This window comes from Zonotrichia leucophrys, chromosome 1A (genome assembly GCF_028769735.1).
Source record: "Zonotrichia leucophrys gambelii isolate GWCS_2022_RI chromosome 1A, RI_Zleu_2.0, whole genome shotgun sequence".
In the NCBI taxonomy this organism is placed as follows: domain Eukaryota; kingdom Metazoa; phylum Chordata; class Aves; order Passeriformes; family Passerellidae; genus Zonotrichia; species Zonotrichia leucophrys.
In genome coordinates, this window is record NC_088170.1 from 48,288,345 (window position 1) to 48,312,751 (window position 24,407).

Here is a 24,407-nt window from a genome sequence, read left to right on the forward strand (position 1 = left end):
GCTTTGTTTCATTGCACCAAAATTAATGGAAAACTGATTTAGTTTGTAATGTGGTCTGCAGCAAAAAAGGGCTTAATTAAAAGAAGTCTTATAAACACATTTCATGTTAAACTTCAGCTCTATATGAATGCTGTAGAAAGCCTATCAATTAAAAGATTTGAGGCATTCTTCTGAAATTATATTTAATTTATAAGACATATGAAAGTTAATGTCATTTCCATTTTTTTCTGTTCAGGGCAGTGTACAAAGATGCTGATTTGTATCTCCTGGATTCTCCTTTTGGACACTTAGACATTTTTACAGAAAAAGAGATATTTGAAAGGTATTGTATGTTTTGACTGTATTTAAGAATCTCACCAATAAGCGCGAAGTAAAATTAAGGGGGTTTAATAGCAGTACAAAAATACTGAAGTGATCCAAATTACGCCTGTTGGGATGTTCATTTTTAGGGTTTGTCATAGAATTATGTTTTAGTATTATGTACATATTTTGAATATTTTTTTTAGTAGTAGGACAATGCACTGTGTGGGGAACAAGCCTGGGCCAGGTGTGAGCATTACTGCTCCCTCTTCCACCTTAGCATATTGAGCCTGCTGTAATCTTGTGCTCCCAGTGCATGTGGCTTTATATCTGACATGCCTTTGTACCAGAAAGGCTTTCACTTTAAAACAATTACCTACTTTGTAAGTATAATTTTTTACAAAAAGCTATATTTTGACCTGTTTTTCTAATCACTGAACGCTGAATCACCTGAAACTGCTGCTGATGACTGGCACAGGTTGGCCCAAGTCAGAGAGTTTTTGCTTGGCCTTTTGATGAAATCAGTAAGGACACACACTGTCATCCACGAGCTTTTCAGCCTCTGTAATTTTGAAATTTTGAAATTGGAGTAATACTCCTAAGTCTCAGATCAGCAGATCTGAGTAACCCTAAGATGAAAAGAAATACTTCATGATGAAGTGTGCCTTTTGGGTTGACCTGTACATGATTAAATTTTACCTCTTTTTTGGTTCCTGCAATAAAATACTCATTCTTTACACATCTCAGCTTTACCACCTCCCTTGTAGTTTGAGGCAGCACCCAAGACTGCTCATACTGGGAGAAGGGCCGGTAAAAGCAAATTGAAAGGGATAAAATCATCATTTAATCATGAGAACAAAAAAGTCTAAATGTTCACACTTCCATCTTTTACAGCTGTGTATGCAAGTTGATGGCGAATAAAACAAGGATCTTGGTTACTTCAAAATTGGAACACTTAAAGATTGCTGACAAAATATTAATCTTACATGAAGGGAGCTGCTATTTCTATGGAACTTTTTCTGAACTTCAGGGTCAACGGCCAGACTTCAGCTCAGAGCTGATGGGATTTGACTCTTTTGATCAGTTCAGTGCAGAGAGAAGAAATTCAATCCTTACTGAGACTCTCCGACGATTTTCCATTGAAGGAGAAGGCGTGGGATCGCGCAATGAAATAAAGAAGCAATCTTTTAAACAAAAATCAGATTTGAACGACAAGAGGAGGAACTCAGTGATTATTAACCCCCTTAATGCAAATAGGAAGTTCTCAGTGGTGCAGAAGAATGGGGTACAGGTCAATGGGATAGAGGACGGGCACAGTGACCCGCTGGAGAGGAGGGTCTCGCTGGTGCCCGACGTGGAGCAGGGCGATGTGGCTCTGCTGAGGAGTGGGATGCTCAAGCCTGACCATCTGCTGCAGGGCCACAGGAGGCAGTCGGTGCTCAACCTCATGACGAGCACCTCTGTCAGCTACGGACCAAACTTCCCCAAGAAGGGAAGTACAACCTTTCGGAAAATGTCCATGGTGCCTCAGACAAACCTGTCTGCTGAGATGGATATCTACACCAGGCGGGTGTCACGAGACAGCGTCCTGGACATAACTGATGAGATCAATGAAGAGGATCTGAAGGTGTGTGTTGATTTGAAATCACCTTGGCTTTGGTTATGGTGATGGTTTAGTGTATTATACTCCTCATCTATTTCTCTACTGGACTATTTCCTTCTTAATGCAGCATTTCTCTGCAGAAAATGTGTTTTGAATACCTGGGAAAATTTTTAAACTCAATTATCATCTCAAAATCATTGAAATCCTCAAAAATTATATTGCCTTATTTTTTCATTCATTTTTCAGTGCTAAGTGTAGGGAATTTCAATACATAATTTACATCTCTTGCACTTTACCTTTCAGATTACTTAGGATAAAATAAAATTTGAAACCATAGCTTGAAAAAACATTGTTCCAAAGCATTTAGGTAAAATTCACCTTTGAAACATTAAGGCTCATGGAAAAAATAAAATACATTTGAAGTATTAGCACAGTTTTTAAAACTGGAATTTGATCAAATTTGATAAATTTATCAGATGGCTTAGTTCTTGTGTCCTGATGCAAATAATGAATGGAGGAGGAAGTCTGATTTTACTCTGGTTTTATGGATGTGCAAAAAAACCCAGAAGGTTGAGTTTTATACCAAAAACTGGACCAAAATTCATTTTTTTCTGATTGCTTCAATTGGTCATGATGGATGACTTTCATTTTCAAAACAGACAGCTGATTTTCTCAGGATAGGAAAATTTTCTGGGGAAGTTTCCTAGGTGGAAACAGATGTCCAAGGAAAATTTAAATTCAATATTTGCTGAAGCACTGCCCATTTTTTCTTTTGAGCTCAACAGAAAAAAAGAAAAGTTCAAAGTGCTTACAAATTTACTCTAAAATCACAATAATAATTCTCCATTAAAAGAAAATATCTATTGATTAATAGTTTCTGATTCTGGTAGTGCTAGACAAATCTCAGCTTCTGTCATTGTTGTCTGAAAATTTTAAATAATCTCTTGATTGTGTTTTTATATCAGAGGTGACTCAACCGGTCAGTACCTTCCTCTTTGCCATTATCAGCCAATTTAATGCTTCAGCTCAATTATTTGCAGTGAGTTAGCAGAAAGAATGATAGCATTCTTGTGTCAGAAATTCTCATACAGAGATATTATTAGCATTCTTACTATTACTTTACTGTTTTTTTGACAGGAGTGCTTCAGTGATGATGCTGAAAGCATGGGTACTGTTACTACATGGAATACCTATTTCAGATACGTTACTATCCACAAAAACTTGATTTTTGTTCTGATTTTGTGTGTGATTGTCTTCTTAGCTGAGGTAAGAAAATCTGTGCTTGGTGTCATGTTGCAACAAATGATGTTTGTTCAAATTGTTCTTTGTGAAAATAGATAAAGCATCAAGACATAAGCTCTTGTATGTATCACTTATTGAAAACTGCTGCTAAATTAAATTGTGGAGACTTTACTGCTTAGATGAACACTTCTTCATCAAAGTTAGTGGTTAGTGCACAGCAGCAGAAGACCCATCTTCTCAAATTACCCAGGTTATTTTCTCTATGTGATACCACAAATAAGAATTATTACCTTATGCAAGTCTTTTGTTCACAGGTGAATAATCTTCCATTTTTCATTAAAAATTACCTTTGAATAGCCTTAGGCAGTTAAGAACAATAATTGCCATAAATTTTTTTGATCAGCACATACATAAATTCTGGGAAATTGCTTTGAAAAATGAGTTACTAGCTTTGCTCCTAGTTGAAGAAGAGCAGTGAGTAAGGCAGAGTGCTGAATGCCTGTGGGGGCAGTGGAAGATGGAAGGGGTGCTCCTGCAGCAGGCAGAGAAGACTTTTTCCAAGGATGGTGTAAAACACCAGAACAAGTACTGAAGAACATCTGGCTCATTTGACTGCTTTTCATATATCAGAAATTGCCTGCTTTTTGTCTTGTCTCTCAATTTAGAAAAACTTTAAGCATATAGAACCTCTTAATGTTCTCTTCTACAATAAATATCCTAAATCAAGTGTTTTTTAAAGTGAAGGAAGATGTTTCATAGGAAGAAATCAATGAGACTGTATTCACATGTCAACTTACAAAATACTGTGCTAATTTCTCTTGGTATTTTTCAACATGAACTGAATGAAGAGAAGAATCCATTAGGAATATAGGATTATTTTCTGGCTGATTATCAGCAAAGGGTTTTTAGCAATTCTGTGGTGAGATTCAAACTTCTAGTATCATCATAGCTGGAGAAAGATGTGACTGATCTGATCTGTATTCTGAATTTACACCAATGATATATTGCAGGTGATTTAAGTTACTTCTCTTGGACCATGAATAAATCCTGGAGCTTAAATCTAGTTTAACATCCTAACTTTTAAACCAACTCCATCAGCAAGGCTGTACTTAGAGGTTTAGCTCCTCTTGTAAGTTTTGTTTTCATGGTTGTGGAAAATGGCTGTGTAAAGAACAGCAAAGCTGAATTTGAGCTTTAGAGGCAAAGGAAATTTAAATTTTAAGATATATCAGATTTATTCCTGTATATTCAGCATATATTTCTAAATGCTTACTACACATTTTTGCTTTTATTTTAGACTAAATATTTTCAAATTGTTTTAAAAACCTCATCTTCTTACTGAAAAAAAATTCTTATGACAAAGAATATTTCCATACAATTTAAAGTTTCCAGTGTGACTATCATTGGTAAATGAATGGGCTGGAAAATACTCAGCTGCAGCCCAGTCTTGAGCAAACCTCTGTGTGTGAGCTGAAATACCATTCCAAGTGTTTGTGTGTCCTGTGCTAACAGTTTGTACCCTTCCAACTTGAGATAACAAAGACAGGCTAGTGATCCTGGAAATCCAAGTAACATTGAAAGTGATGGTTCAGATCTTGGTGGGACTACTTTGAAAATTCTAGAGATTATATTTTAGATTTGAATGGATTGCTTTGGAATGGATTTCTTTTGAATGGATTGTTGCAGATTCCAAGGGGAGTTCACACAGTCACCTTAAATAGGACATCAACTGCACTTATTTCCTAGGTTTGTGTGGTGTGTTGTGTAGCCCTCTTAAGCAGCTCAAAACGGTGTCTCATGGATGTAATACCCAGAGACTAGGGCTGCTGAACTGCAAGAAGAGCACTTTTGTAAGGAAACACAGAGAAAGGCTTTGTGAAACTATTCTGTGACAGTATTACCTACCACCATCTTCCCAGATGAAAAAACTCCTCTGTTGTGAGGAGTCAAGATAAGAACAGAATTCTGTTGGGACATATAAAAATATTATTGTGAAAGAAGCCTGATTCTTACAAATAATTAAATTCAGGACCATCATGGTCAATCTTGAGTTATTTACTGCAAGACCTGCAGAAGTTGGTGGCTCCCATAGAGAAGACTTCAGTTATGTGTATCAGTTGGGGTATTACCACAATATATTTCTGTACCAGGGACATAAAAATGTATGGGAAGAAAATATAAAAACTGTTTCAACCCTTAGAAAAATTATCATAGTCAGGAACAGAGCAAACTAAAATCTAATAGACTAGATTAAGATCTCCAGTATCTTGGTAGATAGACACGAATGTATCACAGTCTAAATTCTTGAGCACTGAACCATCTCACAATAAAAAAGGTTTAATCCTACATTTTAAAAATATTACAATAGCTTATGTGGAAAGTTATGTAAAACCTAAAGCAGCAAAGCAATATCAGTCAAATGAATATACCAAATGTAGATATCAGCTAGCAAGAACAACAATGCAAAAATAATAAAGGTATGACATTCATATGTGAATAGATGCCTTTGAAGATACTGAGAGACTTACTCTTCCAGGGCCATAAACAATATTAATCTTTAAGACTTAAAGGGCATACAGTTATCAGTAGGAAGACATTAGCAAGCCTTTGTTAATAGTATGGTAAAAAAGAACACAAGAATTTCTAGAATTCAAGAATCTCTGGGGCACTTGAGAGCCTGATTGTAATACAAGTCTAAATGTAGCTTCCCTGGTGGGATGCACTAAATTGTTTCCGTGGAGAGAGAAGCAGATATTACAAGGTTTTTGCTTTAAGTAGGTTTGACTTCCACCCATTTGTTATGCTCCCTCTAAAAACAGGTGTAAAGTCAATGAAAAAAGATATGAGAGAGAGATTACATAAAGTGATAAACCAAAATCTGTCTCTGTTTTCTTTGGTCACAGGTAGCTGCTTCTCTTGCTGGGGTATGGTTTCTTCAAAAGTAAGTAGTGGAGATAATTTTTTGAGAAACTGGGGTAACGCTTACATTATTTTTTTTCTTTAAAGAATGAATAAATTCTGCCAGAATTCTATGTGGATAATCACTATGTTATAGTCAACAAAATGTTTCATAGATGGATGATTTAAATACCTTGTGTACGTGGTATCTGGTACTTCTTTAAGTGCTAACAGTTGAATGGTTTATGCCTTGTTATGGAGTACGCAACACTGTATGCAAGATTTTCCTGGGTCAGCTCACTCTGGGGATGCAGGGACCTGATTATCTTCAGTATACCTTCATGATTCAGAGGTCTGGTAAGACTTGCTTGGGAACATTTCAAGGGAGCAGTTTCTCTAAGACCCCCATTTGTAAAATTTCTACAGCTCAACTACGAAGAATTCCCAGAAGTTATAGGATCAGCAGTTGTAGGTTAAAATGTACTGAGCAGCAGAAAAGCCAGTGGCTTTTCCTGGGTTAATGCTTTTAATCCCTGTTTTTGTCCTGCAGCAACGAGTGTGTGTGTGAGTACAGAAGCATATGGTGACATAGCTCTCCACTGGAGGTGGAGTGATTTATGTTGATTTCAATTTCCATTGTCACTAAGGGCTTTGATTTTTATGGTATACCTAAAGAATTTTACTTTTGTAGTAATTCAGTTTTCTCAAGACTGAAACTAATTTTTCTGTTTAAAAGAAGTGGGTGTATTTTCCTAGATTAAGTTAGGTTTGTCAGTGATTAAATAGGCAGCAGATTTGCAAGAGACTACCAAGCAATTAATAATTTATATTTTGTAGGTTCATGACAATATTTTAAAAATGACTGGAAATATCCATAGCCATTAGCATAGTTTTAAAACAAATGGACACTGGAGTACTGTTTGTTTTGTTTAGTAAATAAAAGAGAAAGAGCACACAATTCCCAATAATGCATTTATTTGTCACTTCCATCACACAGGACAGCTTTGAAGGCAAATTCAACCCAGTCAGAAAACAGCACCTCTGACAAACCTCCTGTGATTGTCACTGACACTAGCAGCTACTACATCGTTTACATCTACGTGGGTGTGGCAGATACTCTGCTTGCCATGGGAATCTTCAGAGGTTTGCCCCTTGTGCACACACTTATAACAGTGTCTAAAACTCTTCATCAGAAGATGGTGCATGCAGTTCTTCATGCACCTATGTCAACCTTCAACTCTTGGAAAGCAGGTAACTGAAATGGGAGGTGATTGACTCACTTATGCATTTAATTTCAATTTAATGCTTTTCATTCTGTTAAAGGACAGTGTTACCTTCCATTTACATTTTCAGTCAAGTGGAATGTTAGAAGTTTGCCACATAAGGTAATTTGTGAATCTTTTAATGAAGCTTGATTGCACTTAAGTGTGACATATTTCAGTTGTCAATTCTGATTCTGAAATATCACGCTGTAAGAAAGAAATTTGGAGAAAATAAACCATTAACTGTTCTAGGCAATAAAAGTAGAATAACTTCTAAAGAATAGACTTTGTCAAAAAATGCAATAGAAAACATATTGTCAGCTATGTCATGAGTGACAAGGAATCAGATGTGGATGATAAATAGTGCCTTTTTTATGAATAGTCCTACTAAAATGGCATAAAACATCAGTTAGTGTGAATGATGGTATGCATATTCAATTTGGGAGTTGATATAAAGCTCATTATATAACTGGTGCAACAAGTTCCAGCTCCCATTTAACATGAAATTCCTATATCATGTGTTTCTTACTGATAAGTACTAGATCACAGGATACACTGCCAAATGATGAGACAGCAATGAGCTTCTCTTTAATTTTCCCTTGTATTCTTAACTTTGTTGTTACATAATCTTTAATACAGTAATTCTACTCAAAAATTAAGAAGCAGGTTACAAACCCAGGTAAATGCTGATGTGCAAACTACGTGTGCATCATCAGGACCTGCTGAATAAGGGGTACCTTATGCTTTGTGCCTCCATTTCTGCCCTTTTTAGTTGTTTCTTTTTTAAAATTACATTTTCCTGTTTTTTTTTTTACCAAGAGCTGAAACAGAGGTTGTGCAGCCGAATTCCTCCAGGGAGACAGAAGATGTAGCTCCACTAAACTGTCATGGAATTGCTTATACTTAAAAAACAATCCTGTATTTAATATTTTGCATTCAGAAAAAGTTGTAACTTTTGTTAAAGTAGTAAATGTGGGATTTGAGGGGGGGTATTAAAATGTGTAACTTTTTTTTCCTTAATCCATAGGTGGTATGCTTAACAGATTCTCAAAAGATACGGCCATACTGGATGACATACTTCCACTTACAGTATTTGACTTCATTCAGGTTTGTAGAATAAAAGTTGTAATTTTTGCTGTCTTATGATATATATATCAGCTATATATCTTGCAAAGGAAATCATATGGGTTTTTTTTCAATCTCTGTATCTATGTAGCTGCTTATCCTGCAGTTCAACTGTATTGCATCACTTTGAGTGCTTGCCTCTGTGTGTAATTACCTCCACTGTTTATGCAAACCACTCTTACTACTTGGGCTCAGAAATATTTTTGCCCTGCAGACCCCTACAGGACAAGTATCCCTGCTGCCCAGATTCAACTGTAAGTCATAAAGGGCATTCCTTAGTTTTTTCTGTTATCTTGGGTCAAGTTAACTATTTTTTAATGCTATTGTTTTATTGTATTCAGTCACTTTCATAACTTCCCCTCCTTAAGCTTTTCTGCTCCCAGTTTGCTAACATCACTCTTAGTTTACTTCTCTTCTCTTGAATATATTCTTGACTTTTCTGTTCCTTTGTCTTCTATGGAAATGTCAGCTTTTCCTTAGAGAGAACTTGTTCCCAAAACATTTTAAAAACAGAAGCAAATCTTTCCTGGTGCTCCTGTTCCTCTCAACATTATTAAGGTGATATACAGGTCCAACTTAATCAACCCGAACACTCTGCTGTACAGATTGCTTATATCCATCTCTCCATCTGTGAATTTGCCTGCTTTATAGTCCCTACCAACATGATTATCTGATAAAGACAGAATTTCTTTCCCTATATCTTTGTAAGGAATTGATAACTTTGACTCATGACTTCAGAGGGACCAGTGCAGCTTGACATGAAGAGGTTCAAGTATATTACAGCTTTACTTCGTGTCCTGCTGAGGTCATGAGGACTTGCTGAATGAGCAAACATGGACATTGGGATTCTCTGAATCAACAGTATAATCTTCAGTGTGAACAGCAGTCACTACTGTCTTTTCTGATACGACCGTTTTGTTTCAGATATTTTGGATCTACCATGGGGGTGTCATTCCAGAAGCATGTTAATTAGTCTGTGTCTACATTTCAAACTTTCTACAAGAAACTGCCTAGTTTTTAATGTTTTCAAATATAAGGAAAATCTCAGTATTTTCTATTCTGATGCCTTGCAGAGCTTTAGCTATACCCTATTGTCCCACAGAGCCACCTCTTTCTCCTAAGTCTCAGCTGCAGAGGCTTCTAGACACGCATGATAAGCTGCCCTGTCTTTCCAGGTTCCTCTGCTGAATATCATCGAACCTACCCATTGTCTTGAATAATTTTTACAGTTATTCCTTCACAACCAATTTCTTCTGGTCCTCCATAGATTCAGACTTCCATGGACTTTGCTCATGAACAAAGATTCCTCTGAAAGATACAGAGAAGTTATAGAGGGGACTTTTCCCTTCTGATGATTGTTGAAGAGCCAGAGAGTGTGGAAGGGATATGTGGACCTAGAACCTGGAACCCCTCCAACCCCTCTGTTCAAAGCAGGTTCAGCTAGAGAAGGTTGCTCAAGGCCAAGCTGAGTTTTGGATAACTCTGAGTAACACATTCCAGTATTTGACGTTCCCCATGCTAAAAGTGCTTTTTGTTATGTTTAAATGGAATTTTGTGCATTTCAGTTTGTGCCCATTGCCTCTTATCTTCCCCGTGTGCCATTTAAAAGAATTTGGTTCAAGCACATATGGTCCACAAGAAATACCTACTATTATTTATATAAATAGAATATATTTTAATTATATAAATAATAACAAACTGTATATATGGAACCATTTATAACTTATATAAGTATAATGAATACCAGTATATAGACCTACAAAGTGATGAGATCCCCCTAAGCCTTGTCTTAAGGTTAAATCCAGTTCTATCAGCCAGTCCTCATTTCTTGAAGATCCTTCCTGTGAGATGCTAGCACATATGCTTGTCCCTAGGGTTTAATATAGTCTCACCCAAAAGTTCATAATGAACTCACTGAACATTCATCCTGTGATCAGGACTGGTTTCCCCTAAATTATAAACTCCTGTTGGTTAATCAGACTGGCTGTTGCAGTCATTGCCACCCTGAACATTTGCTGAGTTGCTTTGTCTACAACCACCTGCATTTTCCAAACTGGGAAACAGTGGGACATGTATCCCCATCTGGCCTCTGCCTCTGGGCTCAAAGCTCAGCATCTGAGGCACTGAACTGTGCTGCATGAGCCCTCTGCTGCCATTCCTCAACTATATGCCAATACAGTTGTCTTGTGGTTTAGATTTTTGCTTCTGCCTCGTTAGAGAAAATATCATCTTCTGTCTGACTTTAGGCTTACTTTGGAGTTTATGAGATAACACATTTTCATATTCAGCTTTTTAGTGAAATGATTGTGGGACCAGCATTTAGAACAGTATGACATCATGGTGACCTTTACAAAATTCGAGTGAATGACAGAAATGGGAATTTTAACAGTCACTGAGTGACTTAATCTCAAGTAATATGAGAACTGTATAACTGGCTCAATATCACTTGAATAGCTCATTTGCTTCTTAACAATTAGAGAGAGATACAAGTGTTACTAATTTCTGCAGTCTGAAGTAATGAGTAAATACAAATCCATTCTTGTATTGCTGCAGACCAGTGCTAAACAGCCTGCACAAGTGTAACCCACACACATCACCATTCCTTTAAGAGAAATGAGGAAAATAGTGAAAGAGCTCACAGGGTCATAAAATTGTTTGGGCTGGAAGGGACATTAAAGATCATCTGGTTTCAAACCCTCTTCAAAGGCAAAGACACTTTCCATGAGATCAGATTTCTCAGAGCCCCTTTCAACCTGGCCTTGAACACTTCCAGGGGTGGGGCATCCACACCTTCTCTGGGCAACTTGTTCCAATGCCTCACCACCCTCATAGTAAAGAATTTCTTCCTAATATCTAATCTAAACCTGCTCTATTTCAGTTCAAAGCCATTCCTCCTTTAGCTAGTTCAGCTGTAATGTAATTTTTTTCATATAATGTGATGCTGCTATTGCATTGCTCAGATTTCTGATGAAAAAAAAAGTTATAGAAAACTTAGAACATGCTTACCTGCTCATGAATGACCTCTATCTTGGAATACTGAGAATTTAAATGCTACCTTGAATTTATGTGGATGTAGTAGCAAAAGCACCCACTGCAGGTTTCTTCCTAATGTGAAATTAGTTTTGTTTTCATCTGTTTCTTTGTTGACTGGTCATTTGCAGTGATGTTTCCATGCAATGTTCATAATTTTGCCCCAAATTGTCCATATGCAGTTGGTTTATGCTGGTAAGTTTGCAGCTTGAAGTAGTTGTTTTGTGTGAGAAGTAACACCCTGATACAAAACGGAACTTTGCTATTCTATGTACACCGGTATACTTGATTAGATTTAGACTCTAGAAAAAAGAAGTATACCTGCTTAAGACTCTTCTAGAGTCAAGATCAAGACCAGATTTAGCTAAATCTGGCAGGAGCTACTGAGAATGAGATTTTAAAATGGTAGTAGTCTCTAGTAGGTTAGAATAGATTAACTCTGAAACAATTTTGTTCCTTTTATCATCTGACACCTTTAAACACCTTTTTATTTCTCCTGAAACTGCTAATTTGTAATACCACAGAATCTTGTACAATTTATTTCCTGTCTTCTGATCAGGACAAGCAGTAGTGTTAGTTTCATGCATGAGTTACAGTCCCTTGACCAAAGAAGTGCAACTTCTCACTTTTTCTGATCCTCAGCAAGACTGCTTTGCCCAGAACTTGCAGGAGACTGTCACTCAGCTCCTGACAGTCTTGCACACCTAGTCCAGACAAGGACAGCACTGTAGGTTTGGTCGGTGGCTGCAGATATTGCAAGTGTCATTCCTATATTTTAAGTGGAGAGTGAGTGCCATTGCTTTTGTGTGGCTTCTTATTTTAGAAGCCTGCAATACAGACTGTACTATAGAAAACACTTTTTCCATCTATTAGAAAAACTAGCAGCTTATTGCAACAGGTTATGGATCTGGTCCAAGTTATTAATTATCTTTTCATGGAGGTTTGTTCTCAGCTGCAAATCCTCTTAGGTTAGCACTTTATGTTTGTTGAAACAATACGTAGTTGCCATAGGAAGGAGATTCATCACCAATCTCTAGTCTATAAAATGACAAGTTTACTTTATCAATAGTATTTTTCTTTCATTCTACAGTTAATACTGATTGTGATTGGCGCTATAACAGTAGTCTCAATATTAGAACCCTACATCTTCCTGGCATCAGTGCCTGTGATAGCAGCCTTTATTCTGTTAAGGGCATACTTCCTCCACACTTCTCAGCAGCTGAAACAACTGGAATCTGAAGGTAGGAGCAGCAAAGTTGGTAGACTTTTAAATCCACAACAAATCAATTGAGAAGTGATTCACTCTTTCTCCTCTTTTTTGCATCTTCTCTTGCAAGATGACATTGTCTTTGGGAGCAGAATGCATATCTCTTAAAGCCAGGGCTGTTACTGATCCAGCCAATACTGAGTGCTCTGCTGCCAAAGAGCAATAAAAAAAGGCCTTTTAAAAGATGGGCTTTATCACCACTGCAGCTGAAAACAAATAAAGTCCTGACATGACATACAGTTTTCTTGAGAGTAAATTTAACTTGCAAAATGGTGGTCAGACTTGGTATGCACCCTTTGAGTTTGTTTCTTTGTAAGAAAAATTTCAATGGATGTATTTTAATCAGAAAGAGCTCTGATTTCTCAATAAGTTATTTGATTAAATTCTCTTCCTCTCACCCCATTACGAGATTAAAATGTTCCAAATAAAATTGAAAACCTCATTTGGAAGTGTGAATTTGCAGACCATGCACGGTTGCCTGGCTTTCCAGCAAACGGGCAGATCCTCGGCAAATCAGTCCCAAATTTTCAACAGTGGTGATCCTCTTCCCTTTTACTTAAGTGTAATTCTGGAGTTCTTCAGACCTAAATTTAAATTTCTTTGATGTTCACAGGGATCCAGCACTGGCTCACCACTTTTTATGTAATGCGAGATTTGCTTAAAATTACCATGTCAGTGCAGTTGAATCTGGAGCATTAAAGTACTCTGTCGATGCTGAGAAAGCTTCATGTATTGGAGTTATCAAAATTGCAGGAATTCATTTTGGCTGGGGAGGAGCAGCCTTTCTCTTGTGGGATCCCACAGAAGTCCAGAAGCATTTCCAAGTAGATATGAGACAAATAGTTATGTGTTAAATATGAAGAGTTACTGTGATCCCTTCCTGTCAATACACTGAATGCAATTTCAACCCACTCTTGCAAGGGCTGTTGCTGTATATCCTTTGCTAGGATTATTTCAGTCATGTAGTCTGACAACACATGTAAACTGCACACTGGCAGTGGTTACGCTGATGTGAGGTAGAGCATGGTGGGGTGTTTGCATTATGTCAAAGGCATTTCCTCATGCATGTTGATGTTGTTCTGATTTAAACACTTTGCAGCTCGGAGTCCAATTTTCACCCACCTTGTTACAAGCTTAAAAGGGCTGTGGACACTGCGAGCTTTTGGGCGGCAGCCGTATTTTGAGACCTTGTTTCACAAAGCTCTGAACCTCCACACAGCAAACTGGTTCCTCTACCTGTCAACACTGCGCTGGTTCCAGATGAGGATAGAAATCATTTTTGTTGTCTTTTTTGTTGCTGTGGCATTTATCTCTATCATAACTACAGGTATGGTAACTTTACCCGAAAACTGAAATGGAACTCTGCTGCTTCTTTTTAACAGCTCAGCTTTAGAAAATTCTGAGAGAAATAAGCTGTTGTGGAATTTAGCATACACTAGAGTCATTGATTTAAGTATGTTGTAGTAGTAAACACAATTTAATTAAAATAGGAATAACACCATTATTGCCTGCAGTCTGATATTGCAGAGGACTCATTAAAGGGATTAATCTGAAAATAATAACTGAAGGGACAAAACTTTTATTTTGTTGATAGTAATGGCTGTAAAATAATCTCATAATGTGAGTTTGTACCCACATTACTGTTCCATCAATGGATGTTGATCACACCTGTATAGCTCAAAGATTTTTAGTAAATAGAAGTTAATGTTCCTCTAACTTGCAAATGGCTAAGACATGAAAATGTTAATAATCTTTTAAAGCCCATAACGTTAGGAGAAATCGTCTTCCAGTTTTTTAATTCCCAGCCCATTTTCCTATGTGAAGTTTTGCAAATTCTATTCAAAATCCCCTGAAAAACGACTCATGACTCCTAGTAAACACAGTAAATGGATGAGAATCACACTATACCTTACTTGTACTTGAAGTGGTGCCCATGACTTGCCAGGTGTAGCCAGTCTCAAACAAGAAAAAATTAGGAGTATGATGTCTCAAAAATGTTAATAATTCATTTATGTAGAAAAATTCAGCTAGAAATAACATCAAATACAGTTTTTAATTCACTTTGCTTTTGTTATGTTTGGACATGGTTCTACACTGAACAAGTTTTACACTGAACTTTGTGTGCAGGACTTGTATGCAGTTTCAGTACTATGGTCGCTGATGAACAAAAGTTTGATGATTTTATGGAGGAGGTTTTTAAATCTAAGAATATTCAAATTTCTTTCAGCCATATTTCAGTGTTGAAAAGGAGTTATATAAGAGCTTGTAATTTATCAAATATTGTACAGTTTATGAAATGCTATCTTCTATTTCTTGTAGAAGGAGCTCTAGCTCTCCTTACAAATGGAGACACCACACAAATACTTCCCTATGAAAATAGGCACTTACAGTTCTTTTGTTATTAAGGAGACTTCTAGTTCTCTAGCCATTCATGGGAAATGATGCTCCCTGTTGTCCTTCTCATTTCTCACTCTGTGTTCTTAGTAGATTAGGGTTTTTAGAAAAATAATTTCTTGCGTTAGTTGTCCTGTATGTTTTACTTGAGAAAAGGAGTTAAAACACTTTTAAAAAATATTAAAATTTGTCATCTTGGCACCATTATAACCTTTACTGTTATAAATAATAGGCCCTTGGAGCAACACTAAATTCCTTATCTTAATCTATCAGCTTTCATGAGGAATATTTTGCTTTTATTTCTTACTTTTATATTTACTTATGCAATGAGACATCTATAAGAAAACAGGAGGTTTATTGAAGAAAACTATGTAAGGAATGGAGAAATTATAGAAAGGCATTTGGCTTAAATTCTCAATTTCATTCACACATAGTGAGGTGAAAAATCAACAGTGTGGTAGATTAAATGCTTATATTGTATTGTATGAAGTCATAAAGGAAAATCCCTGGAAAATCCCATGCTTGAAACAGCCAACAATTGGAGCTATAAAATTTACATCTGCATCTTTGTGAAACACTAAGAAGAACATCCTCTATTTGTGAAAGAAGGGAAAATGTAAGCTGTTTTGAATTTTAGAGTTGCTAGCTGTGTGTGGGGTCTTGGTTAGATAAGAGTAATTTCACAGATTCATGTGTGTTGAAAAAAGGAAAGTCAAATCAAGATTGCAGAGACCTGATTCTGTTTACAGTTTAAGTACCAAGATTCTTCTGCCAAGCAAGACTGGGGTTTCTAGTGAATTCAGCACCAAAGCCAGGTGTTAAACTATGATTAAGCTCTTAGTCCTTTTTATGATTAACAAATCCATGTTTTCTCCATGAAGTAAAAGAGGCAAGAGTATGAATAAGCATCTTAAGTTATACATGCTAATTTTCTGTTTTCTAATGTCTTTTTATTTGCACAGAAAAAATGAATGTGTTTTTCTCTCTACAGGTGAAGGACCAGGTACAGCTGGAATTATTCTTACTTTAGCTATGAACATCATGGGAACCTTGCAGTGGGCAGTAAACTCAAGCATAGATGTTGATAGTTTGGTAAGCAAAAAATGCACGGTGCTGTGCTTTCTTTTGAGGAATTGCCTTATTTCGTTGGTTATGGTTCTGCAGTGAATTATCTTCAGAGTTGAATATTACGCAGATATGTCAGAAAAGTTTCTCTCCTACCTTTGATAGCAAACTACTGGCTTTGGGATGGCACAAACAAAGTTTTTTCACGATCAGAAGTTTTTCTCTCCTGGAATAGGCAACCGCAAATACTTGCACTTGAGGATTCAGATTGCAGATGCAGCAGTGATAGGAAAACCTCAAAAAGGCTTGGGGCTGTTTTGCTATATTTCCTTTATTTAAAATATAAAATACATCTTCCTTGGTCTACTTAACAGCTTTGCAAAGGATGCTTTTGAGATTCTTTCACCTGTTATCAATAGTGGTTTTAAAATCTGTCCTTGACTTCCCTGGAAGTCTTTTTCTGGTTTTATGTAAAATGCCCTCGACATAAGACTTTGCAGTCATGCGGTATTTTCATAGGTAGGACTGGCTTTAAAAGAGAGCATTTCACAAGGTTAGCTTCTCATCACCTATTTGTTGAGACATATGAAGCAGACAAGAAGCTCATAGAAGAGTATGTTTTTTCTTACACTTTTCGTCATACATTAGTTCAAATGTATGAAAGTTTTAGCTTTTATTTTAAATAATAGTTCCTGATCTCTTTCCACTTCATTCATGCTAGGATTTATTTTAGACAGAATTTGTGTAACAAAATACTGTAGTCTTACAAGCAAAAAAAAAAATTCTGAGAAAAAAGATCTCCCACATCCTGTTTTACCCACTCTGAACCCTAAATCAGCTTCTCAAGCCCAACCATTTCAGTATTGGAAAACAAAATTTTACTACAGATTTCAGAGTCTCTTAAATCCTGATTAATTGAAATTAATTGCCATATTAAAAATACATAATTGGGGCAGATGGTGACAGGGAAGCAATATTTGCAAGTCTAATGTTATTTTTTTTTAATAATTATTCAACTAGATTCACCCTGAGAGAAATCATTAAGAGCCTCAGAACAAGGAATTAACCACTTACAGCATCTAAGATCTTGTTTGCACATGTGACTGCTGATAGCTGAGAAAGCTGATGGCCATTCAGCAGTGATTCCCACCCACCAAATGTTTTATGCTAGCTCCTTCTTTGCTTTATTATGAACAGCCTGTCTTGAAGGGCAAGCACTTTGTGAGAGAGTTTCATTGCTGTAACTGCAAGACTTGCTGAATAGTAGTTACATGACTAAAAATGAAATAAAATGCAATGTTGGTAAATCACAGAATTTTTAGGGTTGGGAGGGACCTCTGGAGATCCTCTGGTCCAACTCTCCTGACAAGGCAGGGTCATCTAGAGCAGGTGACACAGGAACTCTCCACATGTGGGCTTTGAATGTCTCCAGAGAGAGAGAGAGAGAGACTCTACAACCTCTCTGGGCAGCCTGCCCTGTTGCAGTCAGAATTGCTGCTAGCATAGTCCAGGGTAAAGAAGCAAAAAGGACCTTTGCACAACATCCACAGATGTTTTATTCAGCCATGTGGTGAGATGTTCAAGTCCCAGCACTCACACCCAGAGAATCTAACTTTGTCTCTCTACAGGGGCCTGGGGGCTGATCTGGTCTCAGGGCAGTACAAAGATGAGGGCCAGTCAGGGAATAGGGAAGGTGTGGCTCAGGAACATAGAAACAGACACAGGAACAGGGGAAGGAGCTGATGGGGTCTAACAGCTTTCTGAGGGAAGCTTCTTGTGTCTCCCTAGACCAGGGAATGCCCCCTCCCCCAGGGTCTCCACGCTGTTCCTGTGCTCTGTCATCCTCAAAGTGAGAAAGTTCTTCCTTACGTTGAGGTGAAACGTTTTGTGTTTTAGTTTATAGCTGTTGCTTGTTATTCTGTCACTGGGCAGCACTGAGAAGAGCCTGACAGGATCCAGCTGACAGCCGCCTTTGAGATATTTATGCATTAATGTGATCCCCTCTCAGTGGTTTCTAGACTAAACAGGCCCAGCTGCTGCAGTCTCTCCTCATAAAAGAGATGCTCCAGACCCCAGATGATCTTTGTGGCCCTCACTGGGCCCTCTCCAGTACTCTTTGTCTCTCTTGTGCTGAGGAGCCCAGAACCCAGCCCAGCGCTCCAGATGTGCCTCGCTAGGGCCAAGCAGAGGGGCAGGACCACCTGCTGCCCATACTGCTCCCGATGCACCCCAGGTTACCACTGGCACTCCTGCCTCAAGGGCACACTGCCAGCTCACAGTCAAATTGTCATCCACCAAGACTCCAAGGTCCTTCTCTGCTAAGCTGCCCTCTAGAAGGTCAGCCCCTCCAAAAAAACCACAACAGCAACAACCATATTAATTCACTTGGCTCTCATTTGTAGACTCCATCCCCTGTAAGGCAGAATGTGATCACTTCAAGTATAAAAATCTGTGTACAAATAATGTGTGCGTATTACATGGCTTAATGCAAACTGAAGGTGTTTCACAGGAGCAACAGGAAGTCCTAATGTACGATGCAGAGGGTGCTGGTCACAATAGTGTTTCAATAAAGAAGAACTTCCCCAGAGGGTGCTGGACACAATAGTGATTCAATAAAGAAGAACTTCTCCTTTTTAAAAGGACAGTTGTGTTAAAATGTCACCTATTAGCAGCAATAAGAAAGTAACTCCCTTTCCCTCGGAAAGGGAGTCCCTTGGAAAGGGAGTCCCAGGTTGCACTAGACACTTCTGAGTACTTTGCTCTGATTGAGACAAAGGACTGTGCTGGAGCACTGGTTTTGCTATGTGTTACATTGTATTACTGATAGCCTTCTAAGGTCCATCAGGTTGTAGAGTGGATCCTCTGGACATTGTTTGCCAGTGGATAACTGCTCACCCTCATGACATGAACTTTTAGGTATGCCAGAGGAGAAACTAATAGGTATTGCTGGCAGGATGGCTTTTTTGACATTCAAAAGCTGTTGCTGTGCACAAGCAGATATAAATAGCTTAATGGTGTCAAGATAATAAAACTGCTTCACAGGATGATACAGATGTATTATTTCTTACTCTGTAGTGTCTGCATTTAGCACTTCCCTCACCAAAGTATTTTACAATTATTTGGCTAAAGATGTTCTGCAGAGGGTTGCCCTAGTAGCTGACTTAGTTATACTCCATTTTTCTCTTTAGAGGTAGTTTGAAATTCCTCTCAGGACCAGATTGACTAGAACTGACACATCCCTAGATGTCTCCAGTTACAGATATGCACACACCACTCTAGTTGACATCACTCTTGCCCTTCCTTGAGCAGCTATGATATCTGTGTTTACAAGCCTGCAGACAAGCATGCCTGAGTGAATAGCACATTTGTAGGTAGCAGTCTTTGGCTGTCATATAAGCTGGGGTTTTCTGCAAGTGGTTGACAGCCAAAGGAGAAGCTGGCCAAACAGATGGGTAGGTGGCAAATTTGACTTTATTCCACACAATCTCCATCTTGAACTTTCCATGACACTGGCACACAGATTGAAGAAATCTGAGTTCCTTGGTTGGTTTTTATTTCTACATACACAGACACTGTCTTTGAAGCAATTTTTGTTGTATATGTTTGGCTTCAAATTAAAAATCCCTATTGTCTCCTAATACTCCATAATGGTTTAATTTCATTCTCTACAGCCCTGATACCTTGTCTGCTCTGCCTTTATTTAAAAATAAACAACCCTGCATACCCCTCTTCCTCCCCTCCAAACATATATGGTCACTCTGACAGCTATCCGTTGCTTCATTTAACGCTACAAATTAGGCTAGATTTATTGTTTCACTTTGGTCATTTCTGCTAATATCCCTTTAGTTTGTTTACAGTCCTTTTCTTCCTATCCTTCTAGGCAGTCTTGTAGTGTTTTGAAATTTTTTTCCTTCATAAGGAAATAGAAATTTTTTTTTCTTCGGTAAGTGCTGCTTTCATAGATAAGCATTAGCTAGTCCCAGTGGCCTATTTTAATGCTTTCTAACCTCTTCTTTCACTGATGTACATCCTGCAGCAGCAGTGCTTCAACTGTGAAGGAAAGTTCCTTTTATTAGGGAAAGAGAAAATGTCATGCTTTTACTGTTGCCAAGATTACTTATATAAGGAGATACAAAAAGAATCTCCCAAGGAGACATTAAAACCCAACTTTCTAAATGCCACTGTGCCTCACCCTCTACATCAGGGATGCTGAAGAATTAAAGTAATACAGGGTAAAGAAAAGGACCAAATTTAAAAGTACAGCTGTGAAAAAGAATGGTGCTCTTCCAGATTATTTTTATTGACTTTTTTTTTAAATCTATGACATGATCTTAATATGGTTTATGCTACTGTAGGCATAAGATCTGCGAACACTTAAACGCAAGTTTAAGTAGAATAAAATCTGCGTCAGAATGGTAGTCCTCAAAGTGAGATGTTGGTCTTCTGGAAAGCAACATAATGAAAAAAAATCCTTTAGAACATTCTTTTTTCTGCCTGCCTGCACAGCAGTGTGAAAAAGAGAAAAAAAAATCAGTGAAAGCTTTAAATGAGCTAGGTATTTCACTTTTGCAGTTCAGAAGAGAAGCACACATCCTATAAGTGCACCCAATATGTAATAGCCGATGATGTGGAACCTCAGTAAAACCATATGTTCTGCCTACAGAAGCAGTTTAGGCAGTCACTTAATGCACAAGATTTTTTTCCAACATGAACCATTTGGGCCAATCTCTCACAGATCCCCCAGTTACACAGTGCACCTTCCAAGTAGTGTTTGTGAGGAGGTGATGTCTGGCAACTGAGCCTTTGAATACCATGTGTGTCTGCTCTGAAAAGGGTGACTGCTCTCTTTTTAGTAGAAGATAACACAGAGCCTGATTAAATTCTTTCTAGTAGGTTACTTGTAAAATAATTGCTTCCACCTTCTGGAAATATGAACTATATAATTATGAATTCTCCTTCAAAGTTAAGAAGAGTTTAAGTGATATTAATGAGGAAATAAATAAAAGAATTTGCGGTTTTATTAAAATCTCAGTAAAATACAATTAGTCAAGACTAAAAATAGTGTACTATGCTTAGGGATGAAAATAGTAAATATACCCCTTTATTCAAAAGTACTAGTTAAAGAACATGAAGATAGCTGGCACAGTACTGATGGGAATAATGGATAAGAAGCTTGCTGTCTCCTATCCTATACCTGTCATTATGAATGACAGAACATTTCTACCTGTGAAAGGAAGAATGGATATTTTTGTCAAATGTTCCTGACATGCTACATTTTGCCCAGATTTAAATCATAGTTCAGGCTATAGAACAAGGAATTCAGAATTGATTTAAAATTGTTAAACTGTCTAAAATACATAACTGATAAGTCTGTCAGACCTAGGACATTGGGATGAAATTTTCTTTTGTAGAGAAGGGCTTTTCAACCAGCTGGATTCCCAGCAGACATTAGACAGTGTGTAGTTGTATGGCCCCTTGGGCAGTTATGGGGAATCTCTGCCCATAAAAACATTCACAGCTCTTGATGAAGCCAAGAAAGACCTGCATTTCTAATGACTGTATTTGAATATATGACTGTATTTCTATAAAGCTAAGATTTCTGCAGACAAAGGTACCATCAAACACCAATTAAAATAACTGCATGGGATTGTTGTGGGATTTACTATTTTCAGTCAGACAGGGAGAAAATTGTCAGCCTGATTCAAGCCTGATTGAAAATTGTCAGCCTGATTCTTCCTGTTTGTATCACCAAAAAGAGCTGGCATATATATATACATGAACATGATGACGACCATGCTTTTCCATCTTGCACAGGGGTTGAGATGGAAATAAGAATTGATAGGCTTGTGTGTTAGCATGCCTTTTAGAACTTCTGTCACAACTGTTTTTCAAGATGCTGAGATATAAACTATGATCCAAGTATTCCCTTGCATTTGCTCCCACATAGAAAATCTGCCTCACAGCACTTCAATTGGGATTGAAGAGCAAAAAGGAATTGTAACTTATACATCAAGGAGAAGCACTTTTCAGAAAGAATATAAAAGCAGTAAAACAAAGATGTACAAAGGGTTTTCCATGATACCACTAAACAGAAATCTATTTCTGAGAATACAGATTACAGAACAAATGTTGTTTGCAGGAACAAGCTTTTGTAAAACAAGGAATCTAATTAATTCATTAGTAGGACTGGGGCACTTAGGTATCTGAATGTAAAGGGAAGTCACATCTCCTTCAAGTAAGGATCTGAAACTTTTTTCCTGAACAGGAGAAAAATAGGGCATTTTGAAGACTCAAGGACTGCCAGAATGAACAATATTCTCTGACAGTATGTTAGGAATTACAGCCTCTAAAGAACGGACTTTAATGTTAACCCAAACAAGCTGTGTGTTAGAGGCCAAGAAGCAGATAGAGAAGAGAAACTTGACAAAATCAGAGTTACGCTTGCAAACAGCTCAAAAACTGGCTAAATGCTTGATCTTAATTTTCATTAAAAAGGCAGTGTTTAACCTGTGGACTTAAAAGTGGAACAGGAAGTAGAAATGGGATTTATAATATCTGAGGTAGAAATTACATGCAAACCAGCTAGAATCCTGGTTTCCCTAAACTGTAGCGTTTGTGGAGGGACACACACCTGTGACCACCTGTGAGTCAGTCCACCTAAAATCAGACTCTTCAGCTAGGGGAGATTTGGTTCTGCAGCTGGACATCTCCCCGAAATGTGTGCAACCAGACTGGAACAATGCCATCCATACCAGGTAGAGCAGACCTCATATCCAAGTGTTGAGGAAGAACTGGATGAGAAGCTGGAAATCTTATAATGGCCACCTCAAATAAATAAACAAGCAGGCAGTGGTGGTGGCATGTGATAAAATAACAACTGTCAATTTTTTGTTGAGAAGGAGAAATGAGAAATTGATACCACCATCAGTTTGTTAGTGTGATAGCAACAGTCTTTAGAAACTATTTTTAAGAATTAGTTAAAAATGCAATATTTATAGATGAGAATTTCTTAGGTTTGCTGACATTAGGGTTGCATCGCACTACCCTCATAACTGTGAGTGCTGATTTATTTTCCAGACAGAAGTAATGTAATAGATCTCATTTGCCTTCAGGAAAGCATTGATTATGGCTCTGTTTCAGGAATTATATAAATGAAGGATATCAGGATTATTACAAGAACTGTAAACTAGTTAATGAGTTGGTCAGAAAGGAAATGTCTTTAAGCTGTGAGTATTAACCTGTAGGGAGGCTACTCAACAAAGATTAGATTGCTGACTGAGCTCATTTTAATCTTTTTTAAATGCTCTCAACAAAGTAAAAGAGTGTTGAAGAAATCCACCAATGACACAAAGCTGAAAGGCAGTGTCGTTACAAAGGATCCTGGGACTTTAAATATATTAGGTGACCTCAAATGGCAGATATTAAATAGATTTCAGTAACAAAAGTGCAAAGGCTTGGATTTAGGGACTGCTAAGAACAACCTCAGCTATAAGTGAGAATCTTGTTTAGAAATGGCTAAAATGGAAGAAAGCTTGGCTGACCACCCCTCACTCAAAGGCTAACTGTAAGATGTGACTGTGAAGAAAATAGTGTATGATCCTAGCATGTGTTAATGCAAATATTCTTAGTATACATAGGGAAGCAACAATGCATTTGTATAATGTCCTGGTAAAACACCTGTGCTTGTTTGTAAAACACAAAATGCTGTGTGCATTCTGGTAAGACAGGAAAGCTTGATTTGAACTGGGGAGTTTGGAGAAAATATATTAAGAAGCTTAAACCCAGATTTTCTTTAGTCCTGGAGAACAAAGGGTGATAGGATCTAAGGTGTTCCTCCATAAACAAATGGGGAAAGCAGCTAACAAAAGGAGCTCTTCAGATTTTAAAATTAAAAAAGTTATAACAGCAAACTTGTCCATAAAGTAAAAAATATGTTTTCTGACCACCTGAGCAGTGAAGTTGTAAAGGAGATTGATTACTCATTGACCCTTGACCCATTTAATAAAAAGATCAAGAGGATTCTTTCTAGTGCCATGTTCCTTTGAAAATGCTCCAAGACTGCTACTAGCAACTTCAGTCTAAAGTTCATGAACTACAAGACTTTATTATTTCACCTAATATATATAATTACTGATAAAAAATTCATTATCATGGAACTTCCTAGAATTTTTTTAGACTATAATTACTCATAAGTATTTAAATGTTACTGTTTAATGATCGT

The 24,407-nt window shown here is 37.5% G+C and overlaps 1 protein-coding gene across 1 annotated transcript in view; it reads left to right on the forward strand.

Annotated features, from left to right (window-relative positions):
• CFTR (CF transmembrane conductance regulator) overlaps window positions 1–24,407 on the forward strand; it is an 88,370-nt gene that overhangs the window by 47,121 nt on the left and 16,842 nt on the right. Inside the window, exons 13-21 of the mRNA XM_064732579.1 lie at window positions 236–322; window positions 1,195–1,927; window positions 3,041–3,169; window positions 6,049–6,086; window positions 7,041–7,294; window positions 8,333–8,412; window positions 12,551–12,701; window positions 13,827–14,054; window positions 16,113–16,213. Of these exons, the coding sequence (XP_064588649.1) occupies window positions 236–322; window positions 1,195–1,927; window positions 3,041–3,169; window positions 6,049–6,086; window positions 7,041–7,294; window positions 8,333–8,412; window positions 12,551–12,701; window positions 13,827–14,054; window positions 16,113–16,213 (1,801 nt within the window). The remainder of the gene's footprint in view (window positions 1–235; window positions 323–1,194; window positions 1,928–3,040; window positions 3,170–6,048; window positions 6,087–7,040; window positions 7,295–8,332; window positions 8,413–12,550; window positions 12,702–13,826; window positions 14,055–16,112; window positions 16,214–24,407) is intronic.